This window comes from Mesoplodon densirostris, chromosome 3 (genome assembly GCF_025265405.1).
Source record: "Mesoplodon densirostris isolate mMesDen1 chromosome 3, mMesDen1 primary haplotype, whole genome shotgun sequence".
In the NCBI taxonomy this organism is placed as follows: Eukaryota; Metazoa; Chordata; class Mammalia; order Artiodactyla; family Ziphiidae; genus Mesoplodon; species Mesoplodon densirostris.
This window is the reverse complement of record NC_082663.1, coordinates 140057804-140084229: the sequence shown is the minus strand read 5'-3', so window position 1 is coordinate 140084229 and position 26426 is coordinate 140057804. Positions and strand designations below refer to the sequence as shown.

Genomic DNA, 26426 nt, shown 5'->3' with positions numbered 1-26426 from the left:
TCATGAAACATGCACGTGTTTGATTTGACTAGACACAGCCCCATCGCTCCCCAGAGTTGGCTGCACCCCAGAACTACCTGGTATTGTCAGACCCCATTTCCACTAGTCAGGTGTGTATGCAGTGTAGCAGCCACTGGTGGGTTCGGTCTGCATCTGCTGATGACTAAGAGAGTTGAGCACTGCTGCACGATCTCCTGTTTTGTCCAGTTCCTATTTGTGTCTCCTGGCCCAAGTTCTCTGTATGCTCCAGATGGATCCTCGGGGCCCTGTGGCATTGGTCTTCTCCCACTTTGAATTTTGCTCTCCTTGTGGTGTCTTTAGATGAACTCTGAAGATCTTGTTAATTTAACTAAATCGATTAGATTATTATGTATGGCTCTTTTCAACGTGGTGCACTTTATTTGATAAATCCTTCAACCTCCCATCAGATGGCAGATTTGAGTGCATCTCCCATATGAAGAGGGAATCTTGTTTCATAAACACAGTGAATCTCAGTTGTGTGACAGCCACTTGGACAGGTGAGCGTGTCCATAGACAGGCTCATGGTAAACTGGTCACCATGCACTAGGGGAGGCAGACTGGAGGGTGTGTGTGGGTGCCATGCTGGTCCCTGGGAGCAGGCAGGAGGCTGCACGAGGTGGGGGCTTTGGCCACTGGCTCTCGGGAAAGGGACCGTTCTGGAGCAGGCTGGCACGGGGAGAAGTGCCTGGGGTCTGACCAGTAGCTCTTGTTTTACAGATCCGGAACATGGTGGCGGTGCAGGAAGTCATCTCCAGCCTGGAGAAATACCCCATTACCAAAGAGGCACTGGAGGTGAGCATTTCTGGCCTGAACGCTAGGGAGGGCAGTGAGGGCCGGGCCTGTGCTGCCCCAACCCAGGTCTTTCCTGGCTTCTTGGAGCGTCAGAGACTTTGCTCACTGGCCCAGCGGGGCCTTTAAGAGGAGTGAGGGGGGGCGTGCCCTCCTGGCCTGCACTGTGCCAGCCCACAGCACATGCTCCAAGAGTACCGTCTTCCCACAGGCACTGCAGGAAATGGGTGGCTTTAGTCTGGGGCCCCTTTCTCTGCAGGAGGCCCTGCACACTCTGGGGTGCATGCCCAGCAGAGGTTCCAGTGAGTGACGCTGGCTCAGGGCCCTCTGTTTGCTGTTGCCTTTGCCACAAGGTGCTCCCCCGGGATGCTTTGCAGTAGCCTTAAATGGTCCCCAGCCTCCAGGAGTTGGGAGCCTGTGAGATGATGCTTCTGAGAATGCCGTCTCTGGGACTATAAGATCTGAGGACTTGGGAGTTGAGAATTTAAATGTCACAAGGGACCCAAAATTCTCGTAGGTTTTGTGTCTGGGAGGCCAGTGGTTTAGGGACCAGTGGGGTCATTTCAGAGACATGGGGCCCTTCCCCCCATTTCTGTCTCAGCTCCCTTTTCATGGGGTGTCCCTGTCCTAAAAGTGTGTCATCATCTCTCTCTGGCTTTAGGAAACCCGACTTGGGAAGCTCATCAACGACGTCCGCAAGAAGACGAAAAACGAGGAGCTCGCCAAGCGGGCCAAAAAGCTGCTGCGGAGCTGGCAGAAGCTCATCGAGCCCGTGCACCAGAATGAGGCTGCACTGCGGGGGCTGGCGGGTGCCCCCGGCTCGGCCAACGGGGGCGCCCATAACTGCCGGCCGGAGGCAGGGGCGGCCGGCCCACCCAAGAGCATCCATGACCTGAAGAACCGCAATGACATCCAGAGGCTGCCCGGGCAGCGACTGGACAGGCTGGGCAGCCGCAAGCGCCGGGGGGACCAGCGCGACCTCGGTCACCCTGGGCCACCTCCCAGGGTCTCCAAAGTGAGCCACGACTCCCTGGTAGCCAACTCGTCCCCCCTCCCCACCAATGGGATCAGTGGGAGCCCTGAGAGCTTCCCCGGCCCCCTGGACGGCAGCGGGCACGTGGGCCCCGAGGGCAGCCGCCTGGAGCACAGCGAGAATGACAAGCACAGTGGCAAGATCCCCGTCAATGCCGTGAGGCCACACACCAGCTCCCCGGGCCTGGGCAAGCCCCCCGGGCCCTGCTTGCAGGTGAAGGCTGTGGTGCTGCAGCAGCTGGACAGGGTGGACGCGACTCCAGGTCCCCCCCACCCCAAGGGGCCGCCTCGCTGCTCTTTCAGTCCCCGGAACTCACGGCACAAGGGCTCCTTTGCCCGGCAGCGGAGCCCGTACACATACAAGGGCTCCGTGCCCAGTCCCTCACCTCGGCCCCAGTCACTCGACGCCACACAGGTGCCGTCACCGCTTCCGCTGGCCCAGCCGTCCACGCCCCCCGTGCGGCGGCTCGAGCTGCTGCCCAGCGCAGAGAGCCCAGTGCGCTGGCTGGAGCAGCCTGAGGGCCACCAGCGGCTCGCGGGGTCGGGCTGCAAGGCAGGGCTGCCACCGGCTGAGCCCCTCCTGCCCCGGGCAGGCTTCTCCCCGGACTCCTCCAAGGCAGACAGCGATGCTGCCTCGTCCGGTGGCTCGGACAGCAAAAAGAAGAAGAGGTACCGGCCTCGTGACTACACGGTTAACTTGGACGGGCAGGTGGCCGAGGCAGGTGTCAAGCCTGTCCGGTTAAAAGAGCGGAAGCTCACCTTTGACCCCATGACGAGACAGATCAAACCTCTGACCCAGAAAGAGCCAGTGCGGGCCGACAGCCCTGTGCACACAGAGCAGCCGAGGACAGAGCTGGACAAGCCCGAGGCCAAGGCCAGCCTCCAGAGCCCTTTTGAACAGACGAACTGGAAGGAGCTGTCGCGCAACGAGATAATCCAGTCCTACCTGAGCCGGCAGAGCAGCCTGCTCTCGTCGTCGGGCGCACAGACCCCGGGCGCTCACCACTTCATGTCCGAGTACCTGAAGCAGGAGGAGAGCACTCGGCGCGGGGCCCGGAAGCCACACGTGCTGGTGCCTCACAGCCCACCCACGGACCTCCCAGGGCTAAGCCGTGAGGTCACGCGGGACGATCTGGACAGGGTCCAGGCCCATCAGTGGCTGGGGGTGAACGGGTGTCAGGACACACAGGGTAACTGGTATGACTGGACGCAGTGCATATCGCTCGACCCGCACGGCGACGACGGGCGGTTGAACATTCTGCCTTATGTCTGCTTGGACTGACTGGCCTGTCGGACTCTAAGTGCATTCCCACCTTGCAGTCAGCCATAGAGGGCGGGCGCCAGGGCCCGGCCGCCTCCAGGGGTTGGGAATCCAGAGGGTGGGGGTGGGGGGCCCGGCCTGGGGTGGGAGGGAGAGGGAGCGAGAGTCTCTAGGTCTCTCTGTGCTCTTCCCTCAAAATTCTCCTTCTTTTGTGAAATGCTGCTACCAGTTTACTAACAAAATTGCAAAGGAAGGACCACGTGGAAGGAAGGCCAGCAAAGTGAGTTCAGAACTCTATAGCAAACCAGCTATAAAAAGCGTTAGCCCCCCCACCCCGGAAGAGGTGCGGACGCTTCCCAGCCCCCAGTGAGCTGGGACCTCAGTTGCAGGCAGGCACAGAAAACCTGTGGAAGAGGTTACCTTTAACACAGCAACAGAAGTACGCATCTCATCTCTGCATTTTCTGTTTTTTAACATGGCCCTGAGTGTTTGAGGCAGTGGGCAACGCTGTGGCCTCTGTTTGCACCCCACCTGGCCAGCTTTCCCATCATGGTGCCAGAAGCTTCTCAGCTGTAGCGAGCTGCTGGCATCAGGCAGGCCAGCTTGCCAGCCAGTTTGACCCATGCTCCCTGGGCGTCCACACATTTGTATCTGGTTTCAGTTAAAACCCAGTTTATAAAGAAATGCTGCAAAAATTTAAGTTTTCTATGAGTTTATTTTACCCCCCTCTTCCATCTGACCATCAGACGAATAACGTTCCTTGTTCCTCCCTCTTCATTTTCCCCTTCCTGCACATATCTAGAAAAGTTCACCTTTCTAGAGTCTCCTCCCCAGAAAACACAAAAGTAACCGTGGGTGCTACTGGTGTGTAAGCTGTACTGTTGGGTGAGAAGAGACCTGTCTGTACGCTGGAAACACTCATAACCATTCCTTTAGATTCGTTTGCCTTATGGTTATTTGTCATAAACGCGATTTGCAAAAACAAGGAGCCTTAGTGAATGTACAGTACCTAGACTTCTGTGTTCTCAGGATGCAGAAGGGAGCAACTTTGCTATTTGGTCCAGTAAGTGGACACCTTGTGATATAAATGTGGAAATAAAAAAAAAAAAAAAAACATTTGCACAAACCAGTCTGAGAACTGTTTTTAATTTGGTCCTTTACAGCCATATCAGCCCTTTCTGGATTCTGGATTAGCCAAGACCTGGACCCCATATCCACGGTTCAGGCCCCACAGCTAGCCAGACCGTGGGGAGGTGGGCAGGGCAAAGTCACCAAGTCAGCCTATTAGCCTTCTGCATGGAGACTGACCTCCACCTTGCCTTTCATTCACTCAGGGCCACGATGCCTCTCCCATCTCTAGAGTCACCTGCTAGCTTTGGGTGACAGAACAAGGGGCCACATCTGTCTCCATCCAGACCTCATCGTCCCCAGAAAGAAGCCCTCCCAAGCCGGCTCCACAGCCCAGGTCTCAGTGACCTTGTCTTACCCCTAAAATATTTGTAGTTCTTAAATGGCATGGCTCCAAGCTGTGTTTGGCAGCCTAGCCCTTGGCCCTAGCTAGCCCCAGGCTGCCAGCTCCCCATGCAGGCCTGGGGCTCTCTTACTATCTGGCTGGGGCTGACTTTTTAAAAAATAACTTCTTCCTTGACTTCCTTGATAATCTTTGAATTCTTCCCCCTTGTCTCTGAAACCGTATGCTTTGGCTTTCTAGTTTTTTTCACTCTGGAATAGGTCTTGTCCATATCTACTTAATTTCACAGGTAAGGAAGCAGCTACCCCTTTAGAGGGTCAGCCCCACAGGGCAAACCAAGGGGTCCAGGAACATTCAGTCAACCCAGAACCACAGTTTCAGAGCCAGTGGGGAATTCTGACATAGCTGTGGTGCAGGACACACCCACTCCTAGAAAAAGTAGGTGAAGTAACTTTAAGGGCAGTGTGAGGTTGAACTCTGCCCCTGCCATCTACCATTTGTATGGATGTGGGCTCGTCACTTTATTCCTATGCACTTGTCCCCATTTGGGAGATGCAAGTGCTGCCCCAGAGTTGTGAGGACTAAATTAAATCATCAAACTTTAGGGGGGAAAAAAGGAAAGCATGTCAGCAGGACCATTTGTGCTGTGGAGTAACTAGTTTCCTAAGTCCACTGTGCCTGTTTTCTCACTTTGTAATATGGCCAGCTGACATGTGGGTATCCTGAGGGTGACATTACTCTTGTGACAAAGGGTCACAGGCACAGCTGGAAGCTATTAGGGTGCAGGTTGGCATCCCATGAGCCTGTCCTTCTCTCAGGCCTGGGCTTTGAGGGAGGTCACTGCTCCCCCACCCACTGCAGGGACCACCTGTCCTGTGTCTTGAGTATCTGGTAAGCCCTAGGGTACAGATATTGCCTGCCTTTGAGAACACAAGGTTAAGCTAAGACCTGCCACCAACAATTGGGGGATCAAGTTGAGCTGTCACTTTTTAATTTGCCAAGTAAGGACACGGTAGAAGGAAAATTTAACATTCCCTATCCCCCCAAAAGTTGGAAGTACATGATTTTTCGAACAAAGTCCTTCAGTATAAGATCATCTTGCTGAAAACACAGTTTTGTTTTCCTCCGTTGCGGCTTGGGGCTGCTCTATCCCAGCCGGTCCTTGGGCGTCAGCAGTCGGGGCCAGCATCACGCCCCTCCCTCCTGCAGATCCCTAGAGACAGGTGCCCGAGGAGGCTGCCATTACCACGGCTCCCAAATTGGCCGGAGGACCTAAGCCACGTCGCCTCCCTTCTCTGGGCTTCGGTCCGTCAGTCGGTGAAACGAAGACGGTAATAACCATCTTCGTTTCACCGCATAGCACACATCGAGGTCCCAGAACGTGCTCCGGGGCGCTCTGAGGTTGGCCCCTCTGTTGGAGTCCAGCCACGGGAGTTCACTCGCGGTTTGCAGAAATTTAGCCCAAGGAGAGGTTTTTACAAATCGGTTTCTCTCCCCGAAAGGTCTGGTCTTTTACCTTCGTTGTCCGCCGCCGGCCATCAGGCATCTGGCTGGAGGGCGCCGATGCAGCCCGGACATCGAGGTTTGACCCGCGAACTCGATCGCCCGCTCACAGACACCGACGTGGCGGGGCCTAACGCTCCCGCCCGCCCCTCCTGCTTGTGCTCTGGGGCCCCGTCCCCGGTCCCCCGGGCCAGCCCACCGTTCGAAGAGCCCTTGTGGCTTCACGGTTCCCATTCCTTCCTTCCGCTTCCGGGACAGGCCCCTCCCGCCCCCGGTGGGCTTCCGGAGGAGGGGCGGGGCCTGCGCTCGCTACGTGGTGGCGGGCGCGTCTGCCGGCGCGTGTCAGTAACGCAAGAGGTTGCGGCCAATGGGGAGCGGCGTTGGCTGGCGCTCCCGCTCCCGTCCGGCCCCGCCCCCGCCCGGCGTCGGGCCGTCGGACGGGCGGGAAGGGGCGGCCACTCGGGGAGGATGGCGGCGGCAGTGGGAGTGGGCGCTGGCGCCGGGGGCCCAGGAGCCGCGGGCGGCAGCGGCGGGGCGCGCGAGGGCGCGCGGGTGGCGGCGCTGTGCCTGCTATGGTACGCGCTGAGCGCGGGCGGCAATGTGGTCAACAAGGTGATCCTGAGCGCCTTCCCGTTCCCCGTGACCGTGTCGCTGTGCCACATCCTGGCGTTGTGCGCGGGGCTCCCGCCTCTGCTCCGCGCCTGGCGCGTGCCCCCGGCACCGCCAGTCTCGGGCCCTGGGCCCGGTCCGCATCAATCGCCGGGCCCGCTCCTGCCACCGCGCTTCTACCCGCGCTACGTGCTGCCGCTCGCCTTCGGCAAGTACTTCGCGTCAGTGTCCGCGCACGTCAGCATCTGGAAGGTGCCCGTGTCCTACGCGCACACCGGTGGGTGCCAAGGCTGGCCTAGGGGAAGGCGGCCGGGGCACGCCGCCTGGGGCTTCGGCTCTTGGGTAGGAGCGCTCCGGCCGGGGTGTAGTCGACGGTCAGGAATGCCGGGCTGAGAAGTCAGCTAATGTCCGGAAGGCGCTGGAGGCCGCCAAAAGCTTTTAGCAAGAGAGGGACACGCACAGGGGTCTCGGGGAGGGAAGGGGCTGAGACGAATGCTGGGAGCTGAGCAGGGCGGATCAGAACTGTTGGGTTAGGGGGAAGGCCCACAGAAATAGAAGAGCTGAAACAGGTTGAGGGGCTGCCAAGCCTTCCCGCCCCTCCAGTGGAGTTGGGACAGAGTCCCAGGGTGGGTTCTGGGACTAGAACGGCTCCCTGAACGCCCCTTGCCTCTCTTTGCAGTCAAGGCCACCATGCCCATCTGGGTGGTCCTCCTGTCCCGGATCATCATGAAGGAGAAACAGAGCACCAAGGTAACCCAGGAGGGCTCTGGGCCAGTGGGGGCCCCAAGGGCTTTCCGGCTGTTGCCCATCTGGTGACGTGGTCCGGGTTCCTGGTCTGCAGGCTGCCTGGCTTCCTGTCAAGTAAGGAAGTCAGCTTAGAGACCTCTGGTGGCTCTTTTGCTGCTAATGGAATCTGTTCTGGAATCACCCTGGGGGCAGTGGTGTGTGGGGTGTGTGTTCCTGAGTTGTCTCTGTTGGGTGATCTCAGGATGCTGCCATCCATCTCAGGTGCAGCATTCCTCCCTGTTTTGATTACCTACCTGGGGTTGCTGGTAGGCAACTTGGATAACTTGGTCCCATCCTGACCAGACACCCCATGCCCCTCCAGTGGGGTCAGGGTTGGAACATCCTTGGGACATCCGACTCCTTGCTGGAACGGAACTCTGACAGAGTTTCACATCTTTGCAAGAGATAGCGGTCAGGTTGGGACTTCTGGGGTCAGAAGTGAAATGCTAGTCAGAGGAGTCCGATTTTGGCAAAACCCAGCAAAGTCTTCGAAATAAAAACAGCCAGGAATTGTGAATGTCTGGGAATGGAAGTGAAAACAACACGCAGAACCCAGGGCTGCATAGGGAAGATGCCCCGGGCACAATTCAGGGTCTGTTCAAGATGCCAGGCCAGGGTATTTCCTGGCTTGGAGGGAGAGAAGCTGTGGCGTCAGCCAGAGACAGCCTTTCCCTGTGTCCTTAAGTGGAAGTGGGACTCCTGTTGTCCCAGCTGGAATCCATTTCATGCTGGACAGAGCTCCTCTTTCCTTTGTGGTCGGTTTCTGGCATACTGTATTTTATGTAACTTAGAACGGCGGTGCCCTGGGTCAGCTTATAGAAATGGGGCCGCCTCTGGCTGACGTTTTCTTTCAGCCAGTCTTTTCTCCTGCAAGATCTGGGTGCACTCTGCAGCCCACCCGCAGGGTGACGTCAGGTGTGACTTGTCTCCCCAGGTCGGAGTTGCCTGAGAGGTGTGCGGCTGCATCTCTCCATATCACACTGTGTTTATCAGGTTTCCTGTTGTAAGGGACATTGTACCCGGCTTGGGCCGGGAGCCAGAACCTTACACAGAGAGGAAAGACAGGGGAATAAATGGCTTAGGCAGGAGACTAAGGATAATGATAGAGTAAGTGTGGCCCCACCCTGTTCGGATAAGCTGGGTAATCATGCCTGATCTCAGGGGAAGAAATGGGACTTCAAAAGGGAGAGCCCGAGGGCCGCAGCCAGTAGTGGGGGGAGCAGGAATTCTGGAATTCAGAGGCCTCCCTCGGCCCTGTGTGTGGGCGTTGGTGAGGTGGGGAGCCTCGCCACCCCCTCCTAAAGTCTCCCAAGTGCTTTAAGAGTATCCTTTGTAGAAGGATGAGCCAGGAGTAAGAAGAGCTAAGTGTAGGGAATGGATCCCATTTTAGCCACCAGAGCTCCAGGGCCATTCCTTGCCCTAGCCCTGGAAAGCTTGAGCCCTCTGGATGGCCCCCTATCATGGCACTCACTACTCATTCTTTCGGCCAGCAGTTACTGGGTTGCCTGCCGTGTGCTGCGCACCAGGATAGAGCAGTGAACAAGGAGCTGCCCTAAGCAAGTGCAGGGACGCAGACAATGTAAAGGGCACTTATAGTGGATGGAGAGCGCTATTCCCTGGAACACACAGCAAAGGAAACTGACAGCGTCTAGGGGGAGGTGGGTCAGGGAAAGTTCTTGTGTTTGTGAACTGACGCCTGAAGGGAAAGGAGGTCTCCAGCTGGAGAAGGTGTCGGGGGAGTGTCCCTACCAGGGATAACTGCATGTTGGAAGAGCCCAAAATAAGAGGGACCCGGCCAGCCTCTCAGACGATTGAAGTTTCAGACCCTGGTGTGTTGGTGGCGGCAGCTGGATAGATCCTATTGGGACCAGCCCTGGTTTGTGGCTCTTAATGGGGGTGATGGTATAGGGGGTGGGGACACCCACAGTGATACAGCCCTGCCCTCAGGTACTCTGAGAACCATCTGCGTCCCACCCCCCCAGTGCCCCCTAGAGCATCACTGTCGTGGCTAACACCATTGTTCAAAGGGGTAGGCGGTGTCCTTTTGGGGAGGGAAGAGACAGCAGCTCAGGCTTTCCTCTGGTCATCTGTGTTGGGTGGCCCAGCTCAACCCTGGCCCATCAGCCCCTCCTGCCCTCCTCTCACAGGTGTACCTGTCACTCATCCCCATCATCAGCGGCGTCCTGCTGGCCACTGTCACGGAGCTGTCCTTCGACATGTGGGGGCTTGTCAGTGCCCTTGCTGCCACACTGTGCTTCTCGCTTCAGAATATTTTCTCCAAAAAGGTATTTGGGTGCCATCCAGGGTGCACCTGGTGTTGCAGGGGTGTGCGGGTGGCATCTAAAAACAAGTGGCCGAGTAGGGATTTCTTTGGGGTTGGAACAAAACAAATCCTGTTGCCCTTCTGCTGGTTTTCTATTTGTTTTGGTTTTTAAATAGCTGTTTTGTTTTTTTATTATAAAGTTCACCTACGTTCAACGTGAAAAAATGGAGAAAAGACCAATGAAAAGAAATCAGAAAACTTATTGAGCACCTACTGTGTGCCAGGCACCATAGTAGGTGCTGGAGACAAAGAATCAAGAGAGAGCTGCCCCCTGCTGCAGGGTTTCCTCTTTACTGAGGAAAGTCGCAGTGCTGTCCCCTAAGGAGAACTACTATTAATGCTAGAGTTTTTTCCTGTACAGTTTTTAGAGTTGTAATATTATACATACTTTTCAAATTCTGCTTCATTCATTTATTATTGCAACACTGCATGCTCCCATATCATTGAAAGTTATTGCTCCTAACTCCAGTAATAATCACATCTTTTCAGGTATCACAAGTAACGCAGTTGGTTTCCCTGTTGCAGATGCAGATTATTTCCAGCTATTCACTATAAATAATATTGTAATGAACGTCTTTGTGCATAACATTTTTCTGTCTCTCAGGTTATTTCCTTTTGATAGGTTTGCAGTTCTTGGGTCAGAGGGTATGAGATGTTTATGGCTTTTGATATACTTTGCCTGGTTGTTTTCTGGAACTATATGCCAATTTAGACATTAACCAGTGCCATTTCAGAGTGCCTGTTTTACTGTAGCTTCACTAGCATTGAGTGTTGGTGGGTTTTGTTTTTGTTTTGTTTTTTTCTTTTCTCGGTCCTTCATGTACGAAACATCGTGCTTGTTTTGGACAGGAGCTGTGTGTCTCGTCATAGGTGCACTTTCAGGTTTGGCAGTCAAGGTCAGATGTCAGGGTTAGTGTACAGTCACCATGTTTGGGGTCTGGGTAAGCGGAGCCCCTCTTGCCACTTATAGTTTCGATCAGCCTTTAAAGAGGTTTTCTCCCTTCAGGTATTAAGAGATTCAAGGATCCACCATCTCCGGCTGCTGAACATCTTGGGCTGCCATGCCGTCTTTTTTATGATCCCCACGTGGGTCCTGGTGGACCTCTCGGCTTTCCTGGTCAGCAGCGACCTGGTGAGTTGGCCTGTGTCAAGAACATGCCCTTTTCTTAACTGGTTCCAAAGTAGGCGCTTTGTCAGGGAGTTACGCCTCTGTGTTGACTTTGGGGCATCTGAGGCCTCTGACAGCCACCAGCCCTTTTAGCCCTCAGCTCTTCGATGACTCACACCGCTTGCAGTCGAGTAAGAAGGCTGCCTGTGCATTTCTTTCTCTGTCATGCTAGATCCCAGCTGCTGATAGCTGCTGCATTTGTGCCAGTGCATTCAAGGAAGAAAAAAATGCCAGCACAGGCAACTTTCCCATCCTGACAGTCTGGTTCAGATCTCACTTGCCTTTTGGAAACTGTGCTTTCACTGCTCGAGTCCTTTCTTGGTGTCATCTCTGTACTTCCATTGGCACCAGATGTATCCATAGCTCTCTGGGCAGAGGAAAGAGCATCTTCCCACCACCTACAGGACCAGCCTCCAGAGAATGTGCTAGAAACTAATGCAGGTGACAGTGATAAGAAGGAAGTTCTTCCAGGCCCGAGTTAGATGGAGTCAATGTTTATTAGGGCTTAATGAGGTCTGACTGGATTCTTGACATTGGTCTTTAATCCCTACCACCACCTATGGACATAGTGGAGGTTATCTCTGGTTTCCAGGTGAGGCAACTGTGGCTCTGTGTTCTGACTTCCCTTCCATGTTGATTAGCTGTAATGTTTCTGTGAAGAACTTTCCATCATCAGCTGGAACTAGTTTGTTACCTGGAAGTACAGTGCACGAAAAGCAGTTTACTGCTTCTCTCTCCTTCTAGTTACCAGTTTTCAGAGTAAAGAAAACCAGGGAGTGTTAACCAGGGAGTTGAGGGTTTCTCTTGGGTGAAGGAGGGTTCTTTGATTTATTTACTTTTCAGTATCATTGTGAACTTGTGTTTGTCAGTTGTCCATGTTATTTTGTTAAATATTCAGAGTATCTTGTCTGGACTGATGGAGTCCTTCTAATTGGCTTCCTGCCCTTCTGATAGCACATATCAGCCTTGGGTAACTTTTGGCCCCACAGGATGTCCTCCCTCGTCTTGTGCGCCTCCCATCCCAGACCTGCAATCAGCCACTCCTTCAGGGGCCCAGGTTGCTTTAAGCAGAGAGAGAGTCATGTTTGGAGATACCATCTCAGTGCCACGTGTGCTCACTGCTGTTGGGTTGTCATTGTTTTTAAGACTTGGCAGTAAAAAACTAGGAAAGATGTATTTGGTGGCGGAGGGGAGAGTTTATCCTGATTCATTCTAATTCCAATTTAACATTGCAGGATTTATTACTGCTTTGATTTTGTGTGTGTGTGTCTTTTCTGGTACACTTGGTTTCTCACAGCGTTTCTTATTCGCAATATGCTACGGAAACTGTTCATACGTGATTCTACTGTACACACATATAACTGCTTCAGAGTGAGAATCCCTACCACACAACTGCAGGTAGCGTACAGAGAAACAGTTAAGATTTCTTTGCAGCTCTGTTTGTCCTTAAAACAGGTTTCGTTACAGATGTACAACTGGAATACTGTGTTCTAAGGGCACTTGAAATAATTGTTTTCACAATGTGCCTCTGTCACCAACTTCTTGTGCATTTGGGTTCCTTTACTTCCATTTGTTTTCAATTTCTAGGCAATTTTTTTTCCTCACTGAATATATCAAACCTTTATATTTCCAAACCCAAATGATATGACAGGGTTTATTCAAAGAAGTCTAACTTCAGTCCCTGTTGCCTCCCCACTGCTGACCCCCATAAGTAGCCATTTTTATGATCTTGGTTTACCCTCTCAGTGTTTCTTTTCGCAGACATAAGCAAATTTCTATATACAGTCGGCCCTCCATATCCATGGGTTTCGAGTCCCCATATTCAACTGAGGATCAAAATTTTCATCCGAGGTTGGTTGAATCTGCAGTTGTGAAACCCACAGATACGGAGGGCTGACTATAAATTGTACTACGCCATTTTATATGAGAGACTTTGAGTATCCTCAGATTGGGGGCTCCTGGAACCAACGCCCCACAGATACTGAGGGCCAAGTGTGTTCATACCTCCCTCCTCCTTACACAAAAAGTGACTTTTTAGGTACTTAGAAAAGAGTGCCTTGCTCTTTTCACTCAATGACATGTCCTGAAGATCACTCCATACTGACCTGTTAGGTCTTTTTTGTTCCTTTTATTGGCTGCATAGTATTGTCTATAGGTTTGGCTTCAGTTCTGTTACACTGTCCTGTTACAACTCATTGGGGTCTGTGTGTCTACACACAAACAGGTATACGTAGGCTTTGCTCTGCTCTCTCTTTTTTAGTTTTTTGTCTGCCCTCTTTGCTTTGCTTTTCTCTTGTATTTTGGGTATTTTTCGGTTTTCTTCTAGTTTTTCTCATTGAGGCCATCTATTTTTTACCTTGATGGGGCCCTTGTGCATTTTAACAGCAGCCCTAGGAGCACACAGTAGTCCACAGTGCTGCCGCCTGAAGGCAGGGTTCCTGTCGGGGCTCCTCCTCTCTGCCCTGTGTCTCCCACAGCAGCCAGGTGAGTTAGCTCTGTTCCAGTGCGGCACTCCATAGTAGGAGGAAGGAGGCTCAGGTCAGAGAATATCAGCTGGGGCCTGCTACTCACCATGTTACCAAGAAGCAAAGGCTACAGCGGGCAGTTCCCAGACACACCCAGCCCTGATGCCAACAGTTCAGCTGAAGCCAGGCACGGATCACCAGACTTGGGAGCAGGAAGCCTAGTTTTAAAGTTTGGACAGGATGTGTGAAACAGGTATTTGAAAACTGGAAAGTAAATGGGAGCAGGCAGACTGGTAGAGAAAACCAGATTGCAAAGTACCACTGAGCCATCTGTGAGTTTGCCTTTCTTTTGCCTCCTGTGTCTCCAGCCTGGACTCAAGGCAGCCGGAAATGCAGAAGTGGGCACTGGGGGAGAACAGAGTCAAAAGTCCTCTATGCTGGCTTGCAGACGGGGAAAGGAGATTCCTGATGTTCAGAGAGAGTACAGGAAATCCCCCATTTTCTCTGTTTCCTTTGTTCTCTCGCATCCCAGGCCCCCAGCAATCCCATGGTAGTGGCGGCAGCAGGTCCCACGGGCACCTGAGATGCTGAGGGGGGCAGCCTCCCTCTGCAGTCACAGGATGGGATTAGCCCCATTGCATTTTGCTTCTCCCTTCATCCTCCCACTGCTTGGCCCCCGAAAGGAGGTGCAGTTGTGGGAAAGACACAGCAGAATGGGGTAATTAATTCCAACTTTCTGACTGGAGGACTGAAAGAGGGAGCCCTCAGAAACCATAAAGTACCAAGGGGACATGGCGAGGAGGAACCCAGAGAAAGTGACCTCATAAAACATGAAATCCTGGGCCCACTCCTGAGTTGCGCACGTGGGAATCTGATCCTAGCAGCATACAAAGACAGGATAGACTACTACCCAGGACCAAGAGTGACAACTGGGTAGAGCGCACTCAGGACAGAGCTGTGTACCACTGAAAAGGCTTTGAAAACAGAACTGACATTGGAACCACAACCCACAGGCTGCTGAAGCTTGTAGCCTGAACCCAACTGAGTCTGCTAAAACCAAATATCGACATTCCCCATGGGACTTAAATAAGACTTACAGTCTTATAATATTCTAACTGTCCAGGATATAATCCAAAATTACTTGGCATATGAAGAACCAGGAAAATTTCAAGTCTTGTGGGAAAAGATAATCCAACAGATGCCAACACTGGGATGACCCAGATGTTGGAATTATTGGTCAAAGACTTTAAAGCAATGATATATAATCATGCTCCAAGAATGCTCTTGAAACAAATGCGAAGAACAGAAGATAGATAGAACCAAATGGAAGTTTCAGAATGGAAGAAACAGCTTAAAAACTCACTGGATGGGCTAAGCAGAATGGAGATGACAGAGGAAAGTCCATAACTTGAAGATAAATCAATAGAAATTATCCAGTTTAAGCCACAGAGAGAAAAAGATGAAAAGACAAAGAAAAAATCTTTGAAAACAGCCAGAGAAAAATGATGCAGTATTTATAGAACAGTGGTTTAGATGACTGCAGATTTCTCAGCAGAAACAATGAAAACCAAAAGTAGAATAACATTTTTTTAAAGTACTGACACTGAGGAACTAGCAACAGATAATTCTATATCTAGCAAATATAGAATCTTCAAAATCAATAGAACTACAGAAAATCAGCAAGAATAAACTGAATACCACAGTCAACCAACTGGATGTCTCATTGACATTTATAGAATACGCTACCCAACAACAGCAGAATAGGCATTCTTTCAAGTGTACATGTGGAACATTCACCAAGATCATATTCTTTGTTACAAAACAAACCTTAACAAAAGGATTGGAAACATGCAAAGTATGTTCTCTGATCATAATGAAATCGGAAGTAAATAACAGAAAGGTAATGAGAAAATCTCCAAACACTTGGAAATTAAACAGCACATTTCTAAATAATCCCTGGGCCAAAGAGGAAGTCTCAAGGGAGAAAAAAAATTTTTTTCAACTGAAGCAAAACTAACCAAAAACAAAAAAGAGAAAGAAGACACTACAAATATGAGGAATGAAAGAGGGAATAGCACTGCAGAACTCACAGACCTTAAAACCATAAGAATGCTACTGACAGCTCTACACACATAAATTCAACAATAGATGAAATAGACCAGTTCCTCATAAACCACAAACTATCAAAACACACCCACTCAAGATGAAAAAGATAACCTGAGCCTTATAGCTATTAAAGAAATTGAATTCATAGTTTAAAACCTTCTAAAAAGAAGTCATCAGGCCCAGATGGTTTTACCGGTAATTTCTACCAAACACTTAAGGAAAAATAAACACCAGTTCTACACAATCTCCTCCAGAAAACACAAAAGGAAAGGAACACTTTTGGCTCATAACAAAACCAAGAAAAAGACCAAAATCCCTCATGAACATGGAGGCAAAAGTTCTTAACAAAGTATTAGAACAAATCAAATGCAGTGATATATAAAAACCATGCTACACTATGAAAAAGTGGGATTTAAATCAAGAATGCAAGGCTAATTCAATACTTGAAAATCAGTCAGTGTAATCTACTATAATAGTCTAACAAAAATCATGTATTCATACCAACTGATGCAGAAAAGGCATTTGACAAAGTCCAACATCCAGTCATGAGTTTTAAAAAGTCAACAAACTAGAAATAGAAGGAAACTACCTCAACTTGATCAAGGGCATATATAGTTAACATCATAATGATGAAAGATTGAAGGCTTTCCCCCCTAAATTCAGGAATAAGGTAAAGATGTTTACTTTCAACATGGATATTCCACATCATACTTGACATCATAGCCAGGGCAATAAGACAAGAAAAAGAAAAAAGAAATACAGATTTGAAAGGACGAAATAAAATTCTCTATACCCAACAAAATTTTATTCTTTAGTATTACTAAATTCAACTATAAATCACAACTTAAATTTTAACTTCAATTTTTCTCCTTGTCAAAGGTGTAAATGAAAAAAAAGTTGAGATACTAATCTATCTGTGTGTGTGTGTATACATGGAGATAGATATATACCTATATATATTAAAAAGTTTTTAATATAGAAAAGCTGATTGGAAAATTTACATACATTGACTGGCAAGAGAACTGGAATAGCCAAATAAGTTTGAGAGAGAAGAATAAAGTTGGAGGAATCACATTACATAATTTTAAGACAGTATAAAGGTATGGATATTGGTGGAGGGAACATCGATCAGTGAAGCAGAATAGACAGTTTGAACTTATACTCACAAATATGGGTAACTGATCTTTGATGAAGGTTCAAAGGCAATTCAATGGAGAAAGGATAGTTTAACAAATGGTGTTGGAACAATTGGACATCCGTAAGCAAAAACTGAGCCTTGACTTCAACCTCACACATTATACAAAATTTAATTCATAATGTATTCTAGACCTAAATTTAAGAGCAAAAATGATAACCTTTAGAAGAAAACAGAAGAAAAATCTTCACGACTTGGGATTATTTCTTAGACATTACACCAAAAGTAAAGTCCATAAAGAAAATAATTGGTAAATGGGGGCTTCATCAAAATTAAAAACTTTTGCTTTCCAATACACTATTAAGTAAAAGAAAGACAAGCTACAGACTGGGAAAAAATATTTGCCAATGAGATACTGACAGAGGACTTGTGTTCAGGATATATAAAGAACTCTCAAAATTCAATAGTAGGAAAACAACTTGCTTAAAAATGGGCAAAAGACTTGAACTCCACTATTGTGATTGTACAGATGGCATGTGAAATATGTTCAACATCATTAATCGTTAGGGAAAGGCAAATTAAAACCAAGATGAGATGCTACTTCGTATCCAGCAGGATGGCTACAATAAAAAGTACTGGCAGTACCATGTTTGTCGAGGCTGGGCCACAACTGGAATTCTCATATATCGTTGGAGCAAGTGCAAAATCATGCAGCCACTCTGGAAAACATTTGGGAGTTTCTTCTGAAGTTAAACATACACTGACCATATGTCCCAGCAGTCTCACTCCTGGGTATTTACTCTATAGAAATGAAACTCACATTCCACACAGAAGCCTGTACATGAATGTTTATAGCAACTCTATGCATGATCACAAAGTATTGGAAACAACCCAAATGTCATTCAATGGGTGAATGGTTAAGGTAACTTTGGTACGTTTGTACAGCAGAACATTTCTCAGCAATAACAACTGTCATCCCTTACAACAACTTGGGGGGTGGGGGTCAGAGGCATTATGCTGAATGAAAGAAACCTGTCTGAGAAGGTTCCATGCTGTATCATTTCATTTGTAGGACAGTCTCCAAAAGATGAACCTATCATGAAGAACATATCAGTGGTTGCCTAGGTTGGGGGAGGGGGTTGCACAAAGAAGCCCTGGGGAGTGTTATGGGGTGATGGAGCTGTTCTGAATCCTGCTTGCAGTGTTGGCTACATGAATCAATATATGTGTGAAAACACATGGAACTATCCACTGGGAGGAAGAAACACTTGACTTTATTGTTATGTCAGTTCTTTTAAAAAGCTGGATTGGCTGGGTTCCTTTCCTGGAAGATAGATATCTTTGCAAGCTGGCTGCCTTGTAAAAATAGCTTGGAAGTCCATATGGGTCACCTCAGGGAAGAATTGCTGGGAGAACAGGCCAGCTCACCCTGAAGGCGTGCTGGTGGGCTCACATGCCTTACAGAGGCTATTATCCCAACTGGGGTAACATTCTGGGCAATTCTGAGCAGGTCACCTACTCAGATCTCCCTCACCTTTAAGAGGACCACGTGATCGTTCCCTATCAGAGGGTGGTAGAGATAGAATCAGGCCGCTGCCCTAAGATTGCTGCAGCTCCCATCCTGGCAGGGCCACTAGACACCACTGTCCTGGGGGGACCCAGCTGCATCCTCCTTTGTCAAAGGCCAGAGCAACCTGGGAATTGGCCTGGGATCAGCCCAGGCTCTTTGAGGAGTTCTGTGGTCCCGATGTCTGCTAGTTGTGGTTTCTTGATTTCTGGGCCCCCTTCATTAGGGTGGCTTACTTCTGGTGAGGGTCAAATGGTAACTAAAGTTTTGACGATAGCATCACCTCCTGTTTGTTTGGCTTGGGATTGTTTTAAAGCACTTTCAAAGCTATGATTGTATTTGATCCTCATAGCAGCAGCATTGTGTGGACTTATCAGGGGTCAATGTTCCCCATTTCATAGATGAAGAAAACAGGTCGAGCAGCTTACCCGGGGGTTCCCAGCAATGGGGCAGACCCAGAGCCTCTGGCTCCCAGCCTTGTTGGGGGTGGGTCTTCACACACCCAGAGGCTGCCTTCCCAGGACCTCCCCATTTTATACAATGCATCATGTCTGCTATGGTTTAAATGTCTTGTCACCCCCCCAAATTCATATGTTGAAACCTAAGCCCCAAACATGATGGTGTTAGGAGGTGGGGACTTTTGGAGGTGATTAGGTCATGAGGGTGGAGCCATTACGAATAGGATTCATGCCCTTATAAAAGAGACCCCAGAGGGCTCCCTCGCCACTTCTGCCATGTGAGGACCCAGTGAGAAGGTGCCACCCTGAACCAGGAAAAGGGCTCTCACCAGATGCGGAATCTACTGGCGCCTTGATCTTGAACTTCCAGCCTCCAGAACTGTGAGAAATAAACATCTGTTGTTTGTAAGCACCCCCAGCCTGTGGTATTTTGTCTTAGCAGCCCAAACAGACTGAGGTGATGTCCAGAATGCAGACCTCGCTCTGCTAACCCAGAGCCCTGGCCCTCACTGTACAAGGACAAGGGAAGGCTTTGGTTTGTGTCATACTGTGCACCCCTTGGGTAGCTGATGTCCCCCCAAACCTCCACTTCCTCAGCAGGAAAGGGTGGTGATTATTATTATTGTTGCTCCATGCAGAGTGTTGTGAAGGTCAGAGGTTGTATAGATAAAGCACCTGGTATCACACGATGACCCACCTGGGTCTGTTCCCCAGCGAATGTGTGACCCTGATAAGCCACTGTGTGTCACCACCCTGCCAGGGCAAGCATGTGACCACAGTGCTGTTCTCGCTCCCCCGTCTCTGTAGACCTATGTGTCCCAGTGGCCTTGGATGCTTCTGCTTCTGGCTGTCAGCGGCTTCTGTAACTTTGCCCAGAACGTCATTGCCTTCAGCATCCTCAACCTCATTAGCCCTCTGAGCTACTCGGTCGCCAACGCCACCAAGAGAATCATGGTCATCACAGTGTCCCTGATCATGCTGCGAAACCCAGTCACCAGCACCAACGTCCTGGGCATGATGACGGCCATCCTGGGAGTCTTTCTGTACAACAAGGTGAGTCTGGGGTGGGGGGAGGCTGTCCCCCCCAGACGCCCAGAGAACCTACCAAGAGTTGGTCGGGGCAGGGAATGGAAGGGGCCTCACCAGGAACTAAGAGGCCCGGGTTCCAGCTGCCAGCTTTGCCACTGACTGGTCTATGGTCTAGGCTCAGCCCCCTCAGCCCGGGGCTTCCTTTCCCTGCGTAGATGACCCCAGGCTCATGCCTCACTCCACTGTGGCTCTCGGGTCTACTGGGGCTTTATCGGGAATTTCACTCCCTCCTTGCGAAGATTGTTCCGATGTAAGGCTGTGGGATGGCTGACAGGTAGGGCCGGTCCAGTAACAGTTCACTGGCCATGCCCAGCCCCACTAGGGGTGACACTTGTGTTGGCCTTGAAGGCTGCTTGTCCGTGAATCTCGAGCTCCCCTCTGTCCTCTGTGCGTGTCCCGGACAAGGAGCCAATGGTCTCACTGCTCTCTTGACCTCGCAGACCAAGTATGATGCGAATCAGCAAGCCCGGAAGCACCTCCTCCCCGTCACGACGGGGGACCTGAGCAGTAAGGAGCATCATCGGAGCGCCCTGGAGAAGCCCCACAACGGCATTCCCTTCCCCCAGCACGGGGACTATCAGTATGGCCGCAACGTCTTGACAGATCACTTCCAGTACAGCCGACAGAGCTACCCAAACTCGTACACTTTGAACCGTTACGACGTGTAGAGTCTAGCGACCAGGGCAGGACGTTCTGCCAATCCTCCCTCTTACCCCCCAGCAGTACCAGAAACTTCTGACAACCAGTGAATGTACAACCCGGCCAAGGGGGGACGGTGCAGAACCATCAGAAGACCCTGGGGTTCCCGGCCCCCTGGGGGCAGCAGGACGCCGTCCCTGCAGTGGGGACCACTGCCCCCAAGCTCCGGTGTTTCATGCCCTTTCTTCCTGGAGTCTGTCTTCTGAGGGCTGCATCGCCATGTGGAAATCTCGTCCGGCTTTTACCTTTCTGTGTGGACTTACTTCCCAAGTCATGTTTTTTAGAGTTCTTGTTCTGTTTTCCAGATAACAGCCAGGACCCTCTCTGGAAAGGACACAGACCTCGGAGTGGGCAAGAGGTGGTTTGCAGGGAGGGTGGCAAGGAAAGGACCCTAGGGTGGTGCTTGGTGACAGACCAGCCGCTTTAATTCCACTGCTCAGGTAGGCGGAGGACTGGTGCAGCCATGGAGCAGAGGAGTGTGACGGTTATTGGAAACACCTCCAGCCACAAAGATGGACTCGGCTTTCTGATCAGCCCTGTGGCTGTTTGCAGTCCTGGCAAACGCTCCCCAGTGCAAAGCTATTGTAATTAGCATTGAATTCTTAGAGCCTAATTCTGACCCAAAAGTCAGAGGTGGCGTGTGCCCAGATCCAGAGGAAAAGGTGGCCGCTGTCTCCCGGGCTCCCTCTTCCCTTGCTGGAGCAGGGCATCTCTCCTCTCGGAGCAGCAAGGAGGAGAGGATGCAGGGCTGTGAGAAGGATCATGAGGAAATCATGTTCAGTGTTTCAAGCTCTATTTCTATATTTGTTTTGTTTCTTGAGCTTTCACCACTTCTGTGCTGACTTAGTAGGATGTTTGGTGAGGTGATGTTGGCTTTATAAGGATCTTGCATTTTTCTAGGGCAAATTTTGTAGCTGTCTGCGCTTTTATGCCCCCGTCCCCCTTAGGGGATGCAGGATGCATGAGGATCGGCTTATGGTTGGAAAACCCTTTTGTTTTTAAGCATTTAAAGACAAGAAAAGTTGCTGGCGATGCCTGTCTCGGCACATTTCTGCATTTAGTAGGAAGGAAGTGTTTTGAAAAGCTGGTCACTAGCTTTTCTAGTGACCAGTCCCTGAAAGTGAGATGAATCAAGAATGTCACCTCGATAGTTTGTGTCATAGATGAGAGCTCAGTGCTCTGATTTCCATTAGCTGTTCTTGTGGTGTTTGCATTAGGATCTGAATCACGTCCCAGTGAAGGGGCAAGCACCAAGCTAGGATTTGGTTTGCCAAATCAGTCTTTGGTCAGGAAAAAGTTTGGGTTTTGGCAAAATCACTCGAGGAAAATTATGTGACCCTAGTGGGTAACCCATGTGCTGAGGTCCAGGTCGGGACACCTGGCATCACTAGAGACTGTGCCCTCGGAAAGGACCACTTGCTTGGCTCTTAGGGTCTTCGCTGATGGCAGCCTTCTTCCTTCAGCCCTGTCCCCGGCCTCTTGAACAGGCACTTGGCTTGATCAGCAGATGGGATATCAGGTCACCCTTTACCTCCTGGCATGTGAGACGGTTCTGTTCCACCAGGAAGTACCGCTTGACTCCTGTTTGTTTTTGATAATTAGAATTTTGTACTTAGAGGTTACATTTTTGTCAGCTTATGAATGGGCGGCTCCTGGAGAGGTCACAGGGACCCCTTGTGGCCTGTGAGTTCAGTACCACTGGCCTAAGGAGTCCCTGTTTGTCGTTGTCTTGCTTTTGAATTACTTTGGCCACAAGTTCTGAGACAATGCTGTGTAAAACAGGAAGGGGCCGTTCTGAAGGGTGTTATTTGTGAAAAGAACTTGCTGAGTGCCTTCACCAGAGGCAGTAGAGTCTGCAGTTGAACCACAATAAATGGGGATAATTTTGCACGGCATAGACATTACAGTAGTTGTCTTTATGATAGGAACCGATTCCTTGAACGTATAATTGAACTCCAAAATGAATTATGCCTCTATGCAGGTTTAATGAAATTTCTGAGGTTGCTGAAATGTGTATATTTGTTTTCCTTTTCCAGTGCAAGATCTGCTGGTGTGGGGAAATATCTGACTGGTTTTATTACGGTTTATACATGAATAAATGGGATATTTAGTTCTGTACATAAATCTACAGTGAGTACATACACTGGAATGAGAGACAATCATATTAGACCAAATCATCAGATCAAAAGACAAAGACATACTTTTGAGACTTGAAAGTTTGAAACTGGTCTCTTGAAGGCCAGTTTTCCAGCCACTTGCTGCCCTGGCTCAACCCTCCACCCCACTCTCACATCCACATTTGCAGCTGGGTTCCCCTCACCTCCTCACTGCTGGGGATTGTGACAACTAGTTCACCCATCCGCGGTATGGTCTGCAAAACTAACTCAAACCCAACTCCTTCGTTTTACAGAAGGGGAAACTGAGGCTCAGAGGGCATTTTTAAATAGTGTTTGTTCACTATCTTGAGACTCAGTGTGGAATTTTTAAGCACCTTATTTTCATTCATTCATTATTGGGAAAATCAAACCCCTGTTACAAAGGAGAGAAGCCAAATAGGTTCAAATGAAGAAGCACTTGGAATTTCTGGATTTTACTGTGTATTTGGTATACATCATGCAATAGGCCCTCTGTTATCACTGGGACATAACCAGACCTGGATACCTTAAGGTCTAACAGCCTTAAGGGCATAGAACATTAAATTATTGAAGAATCTGAACATTGTGAATCCTTTTTTTCAATTGTCACCTTGTTTTCAGGACTTTTCATGCTATAGACTGTTCTGTGGGAATGATACTGTGTATATTCATGGATGGCATTTACCAAAAAATAAATGGTGGTCTCCAGGGAATCGAGATTGGTCCCAGTTTGTCAGTGAGGGTCCCTTTCTGAGTGACCCTGTCGTCAGTGTGCCCAGCAACAAAACGTGTAAGAGGCAGAAAGCAAACCAACTTGGTTCCCACATTCAGGTGTATTGCAACTTTTTTATCTTTTCTAAGCCAAAATTTAAACATGTGACTTGTGAATTTATGAGCCAGTAGGATAAAACTAGAATCACAGCTTAACAGTTAATGACATGCCTTTATTGAACAGAATAACATGGAAAATCCAAGAATGTTGTGAGAGCTGCGCTTACATCTGTATGAGGAACAACAGAGTACCTGCTACATGTGGGCTTTTCACACACAATCCACAAACGATTACTCTTCACCTTGTGAGGCCCAGAGGGGTTAAGTCATTTGTCCAGGATCACACAACTACTGAAGTCTGCCTCCAAGCCCATTTCCCCCCATATTACTCAGAAACCACTCCCAACAGAGAATTTCCTTCAATCACAGTTGATGGGTATGAGTTTCTCCTAAAACAATTGCCCACATCCTTTTAATTCATCATCCTTTTGTTCAGTGATTTAATGAGCACCAGAATATATCGCTGAGATATATAAGGTGCTTGTGAATAGTTTATCTCTGAAAAGATACACAGGAAGCCAGACACAGCAGTTGCCTCTGGAGAGGATATATGTACTTTTTTCAAAACTGGCATATTGTGCATATTGTGCCAAGTACAGGAAACATACGAAAGCCTCCTACCCTCAGAGCATTAAGCTTAATTTATGGATGTGTGACTAAGGAGCACACAAGTGCTGTGTTGGAGGCGGGGCAGAAAATGCTAAAGGAAGTACAGGGTAATTATTCAAGCAGCATATGGGAATGTTTTGGCTTGCGTTTTCAATTCACAGAGTATTTTATTTGCACATTTTATATTATATATGCTTGTTTAACTATCAGGACCCAAGAGGCAGGTATTAGCCCTATCTTACAGAGGGAAATGGCAACAGAGAAAGTCAGGCTTGGCCCACGGAACACGCCTGGAACCCAAGTGTCTGATTCCAAGCCCAGGGCCCTTTGCCGTGCAAAGCAGCCTCAATAAAGTGAGTGGTTTTGCTTTTCCTCACGTTTGTCATACACTCCAAAGAGGAGCTGGTGCAGTCAGAGGGGATCCTTTCAATTCACTTGCCTCGGCCACACTGCTAAAGTAAGACCCTGAAGTCCAGATGACCCAAGTCACTTTGCAGTTGTCTGCTGTGGTTCCAGCAGGGCCTCAAGAGGCTCTGCTGGGGATGGTGTCACTGCCTTATAAGTCAGGCAGGGCCAGGTTTAAGGATGGCCTCATTGCTCAGATACCAGAGCCCGAACCCCTCCTCAGGGATGCCTGCTCCCAGACACTGGACTCCTCCTTTCTCTCCCCAGGGCAGCTCCTCTGTGACCAGAGGTTTGTTTGGTGACACATGATCAGGCCCAAGGAATGCTCATGTCTAGGACAGGACAGGACCTTCTTCTCTGTTCCCACATGACATTCTTCCTGCCATGGCTTCAGCTAGTTGATCACATGGGGTTCAGTTACTGCAGATGAGGTGACAGTCACACCAAGCTTTGCTTTACTGAGACCATAGGTCTAGATGGGCCTAGATTTCCTCAGTCAACCCCCTGCTTTTTTAGTAACAACTTTTCTGGTCTACATATTTTTATAGTCTATATATTTTTTAAGTTAGAAAAAAATTATTAAAGCCAAAAAATTATCTATACTATACAGATGTCAAAAAGAATGGGATAAAGAACAACTTCCAAAATATATCGCTGAGGTATATAAAGGTGCTTGCGAATAGTTTATTTCTGAAAAGATACACAGGAAGCTGAACACAGCAGTTGCCTCTGGAGAGGATATATGCACTTTTTTCAAAACTGGCATATTACGCATATTATTTTGTAAACTGCTTTTAAAAATATGCTAGAAACATTTCCCTTGTTACTAAATATTATCCCTTGATTCTGTCTGTGTACATGGTATTATAAGATGTGCTACAATTAACCAACCCCTATTGCTGCACATTAAATACTATTTTAATGGGATAAGTTTGCAGCGCACAATGTTGCACATGCTTCTAATCTAGGATAAATTCCTCACAGCACATTTGCAGGATCAAAGTGGGTATGCGTGTGGGTTTTAAATTCTTTCCTTTTTGCTTGTTAGGTGGGCCCCTCAGCAAGTTCATCTCACCAAGGAGTGTGCATTTTACTTGCTTGCTTAAGGGTTTTGTTCCCAGGTCCTTGGAGACTATGTCGGTCTGCAGGAGCCTCTACTCCTAGCAACTCTGCTGCTTTCTCCTGACCAACCGATTCTGACTTGGCCCACTGAAAAGAGCCTGGGGGAGGCCTTGTGATGCTTACATATCCCGTCTCAAACGGCGTTTTAAACACTGTGAGATGAATGTATGGTAGCAGTAGTCATGGGTGTACAACCTTTCTGGTGGACAGTTGAGCAACGTCAGCATTAAAAGTGCAAACCCTTTGACCACAAGATCTACGTATACACTAAAACTTTTAATAGTGGTTTAAAAGTGGAACCAACTCAAGAGACTCCATAGAGTCTGGCTTCAAAACATTATGGTAAATCCATACCACATTGTTCTATGCAGTCATTAAAAATGACCAGATAGATTTGTAACGTGTTTTGGTTCACAGATCCCGTTAAGAATCTGATAAGTGCTGTGTATCTTCAACTCACAAAAATGAGTGCTATCTCTGAAATCTATCCACGGTGGATCAGAAGTTAAAGCTTCTTGATATAGTTCTTTACTGGCATGGAAAAATTACACTATCCAGATAACTGAGCATTATACTAAACAGAACATTCCCTCTGCCTGGACTGTTTACATAGCTGGTTCCGGAGTGGGATCTCAGTGCAAACCTCACCACCCAAGGGCCTTCTCAGATAACCCTATCAGTGTAGGCACCACCCTCCTCCCTTATCATGGTCTTAGCACCCTTCCGTTTTCCTCAATAACACCTCTGAGATGATACATTTGTTTACTGATTTATGGGTCTCTGCCTACCCAGACCGAGGGCTCATGAGAGCAAGAACTTAGGTCTGACTTGTTCATTGTTTC

General features: G+C 49.1%; 2 protein-coding genes across 3 annotated transcripts in view; both read left to right on the top strand.

Annotated features, from left to right (window-relative positions):
• The window catches only part of MED26 (mediator complex subunit 26), a 37917-nt gene extending 34717 nt beyond the window's left edge, over window positions 1-3200 (top strand). For both annotated transcript variants that reach the window (XM_060092129.1, XM_060092130.1), the window contains exons 2-3: window positions 739-813; window positions 1472-3200. In XM_060092129.1, the coding sequence (XP_059948112.1) occupies window positions 739-813; window positions 1472-3124 (1728 nt within the window). In that variant the 3' untranslated portion in view covers window positions 3125-3200. The remainder of the gene's footprint in view (window positions 1-738; window positions 814-1471) is intronic.
• Window positions 3201-6494: 3294 nt separating this feature from the next.
• Window positions 6495-23198, top strand: SLC35E1 (solute carrier family 35 member E1). Its single transcript, XM_060093834.1, has 6 exons — window positions 6495-6963; window positions 7366-7436; window positions 9620-9757; window positions 10802-10927; window positions 19502-19747; window positions 20224-23198. Exons 1-6 carry the CDS (start codon window positions 6546-6548, stop codon window positions 20449-20451), a joined length of 1227 nt encoding a protein of 408 aa, XP_059949817.1. The 5' UTR covers window positions 6495-6545; the 3' UTR covers window positions 20452-23198.
• Window positions 23199-26426: the final 3228 nt, after the last annotated feature.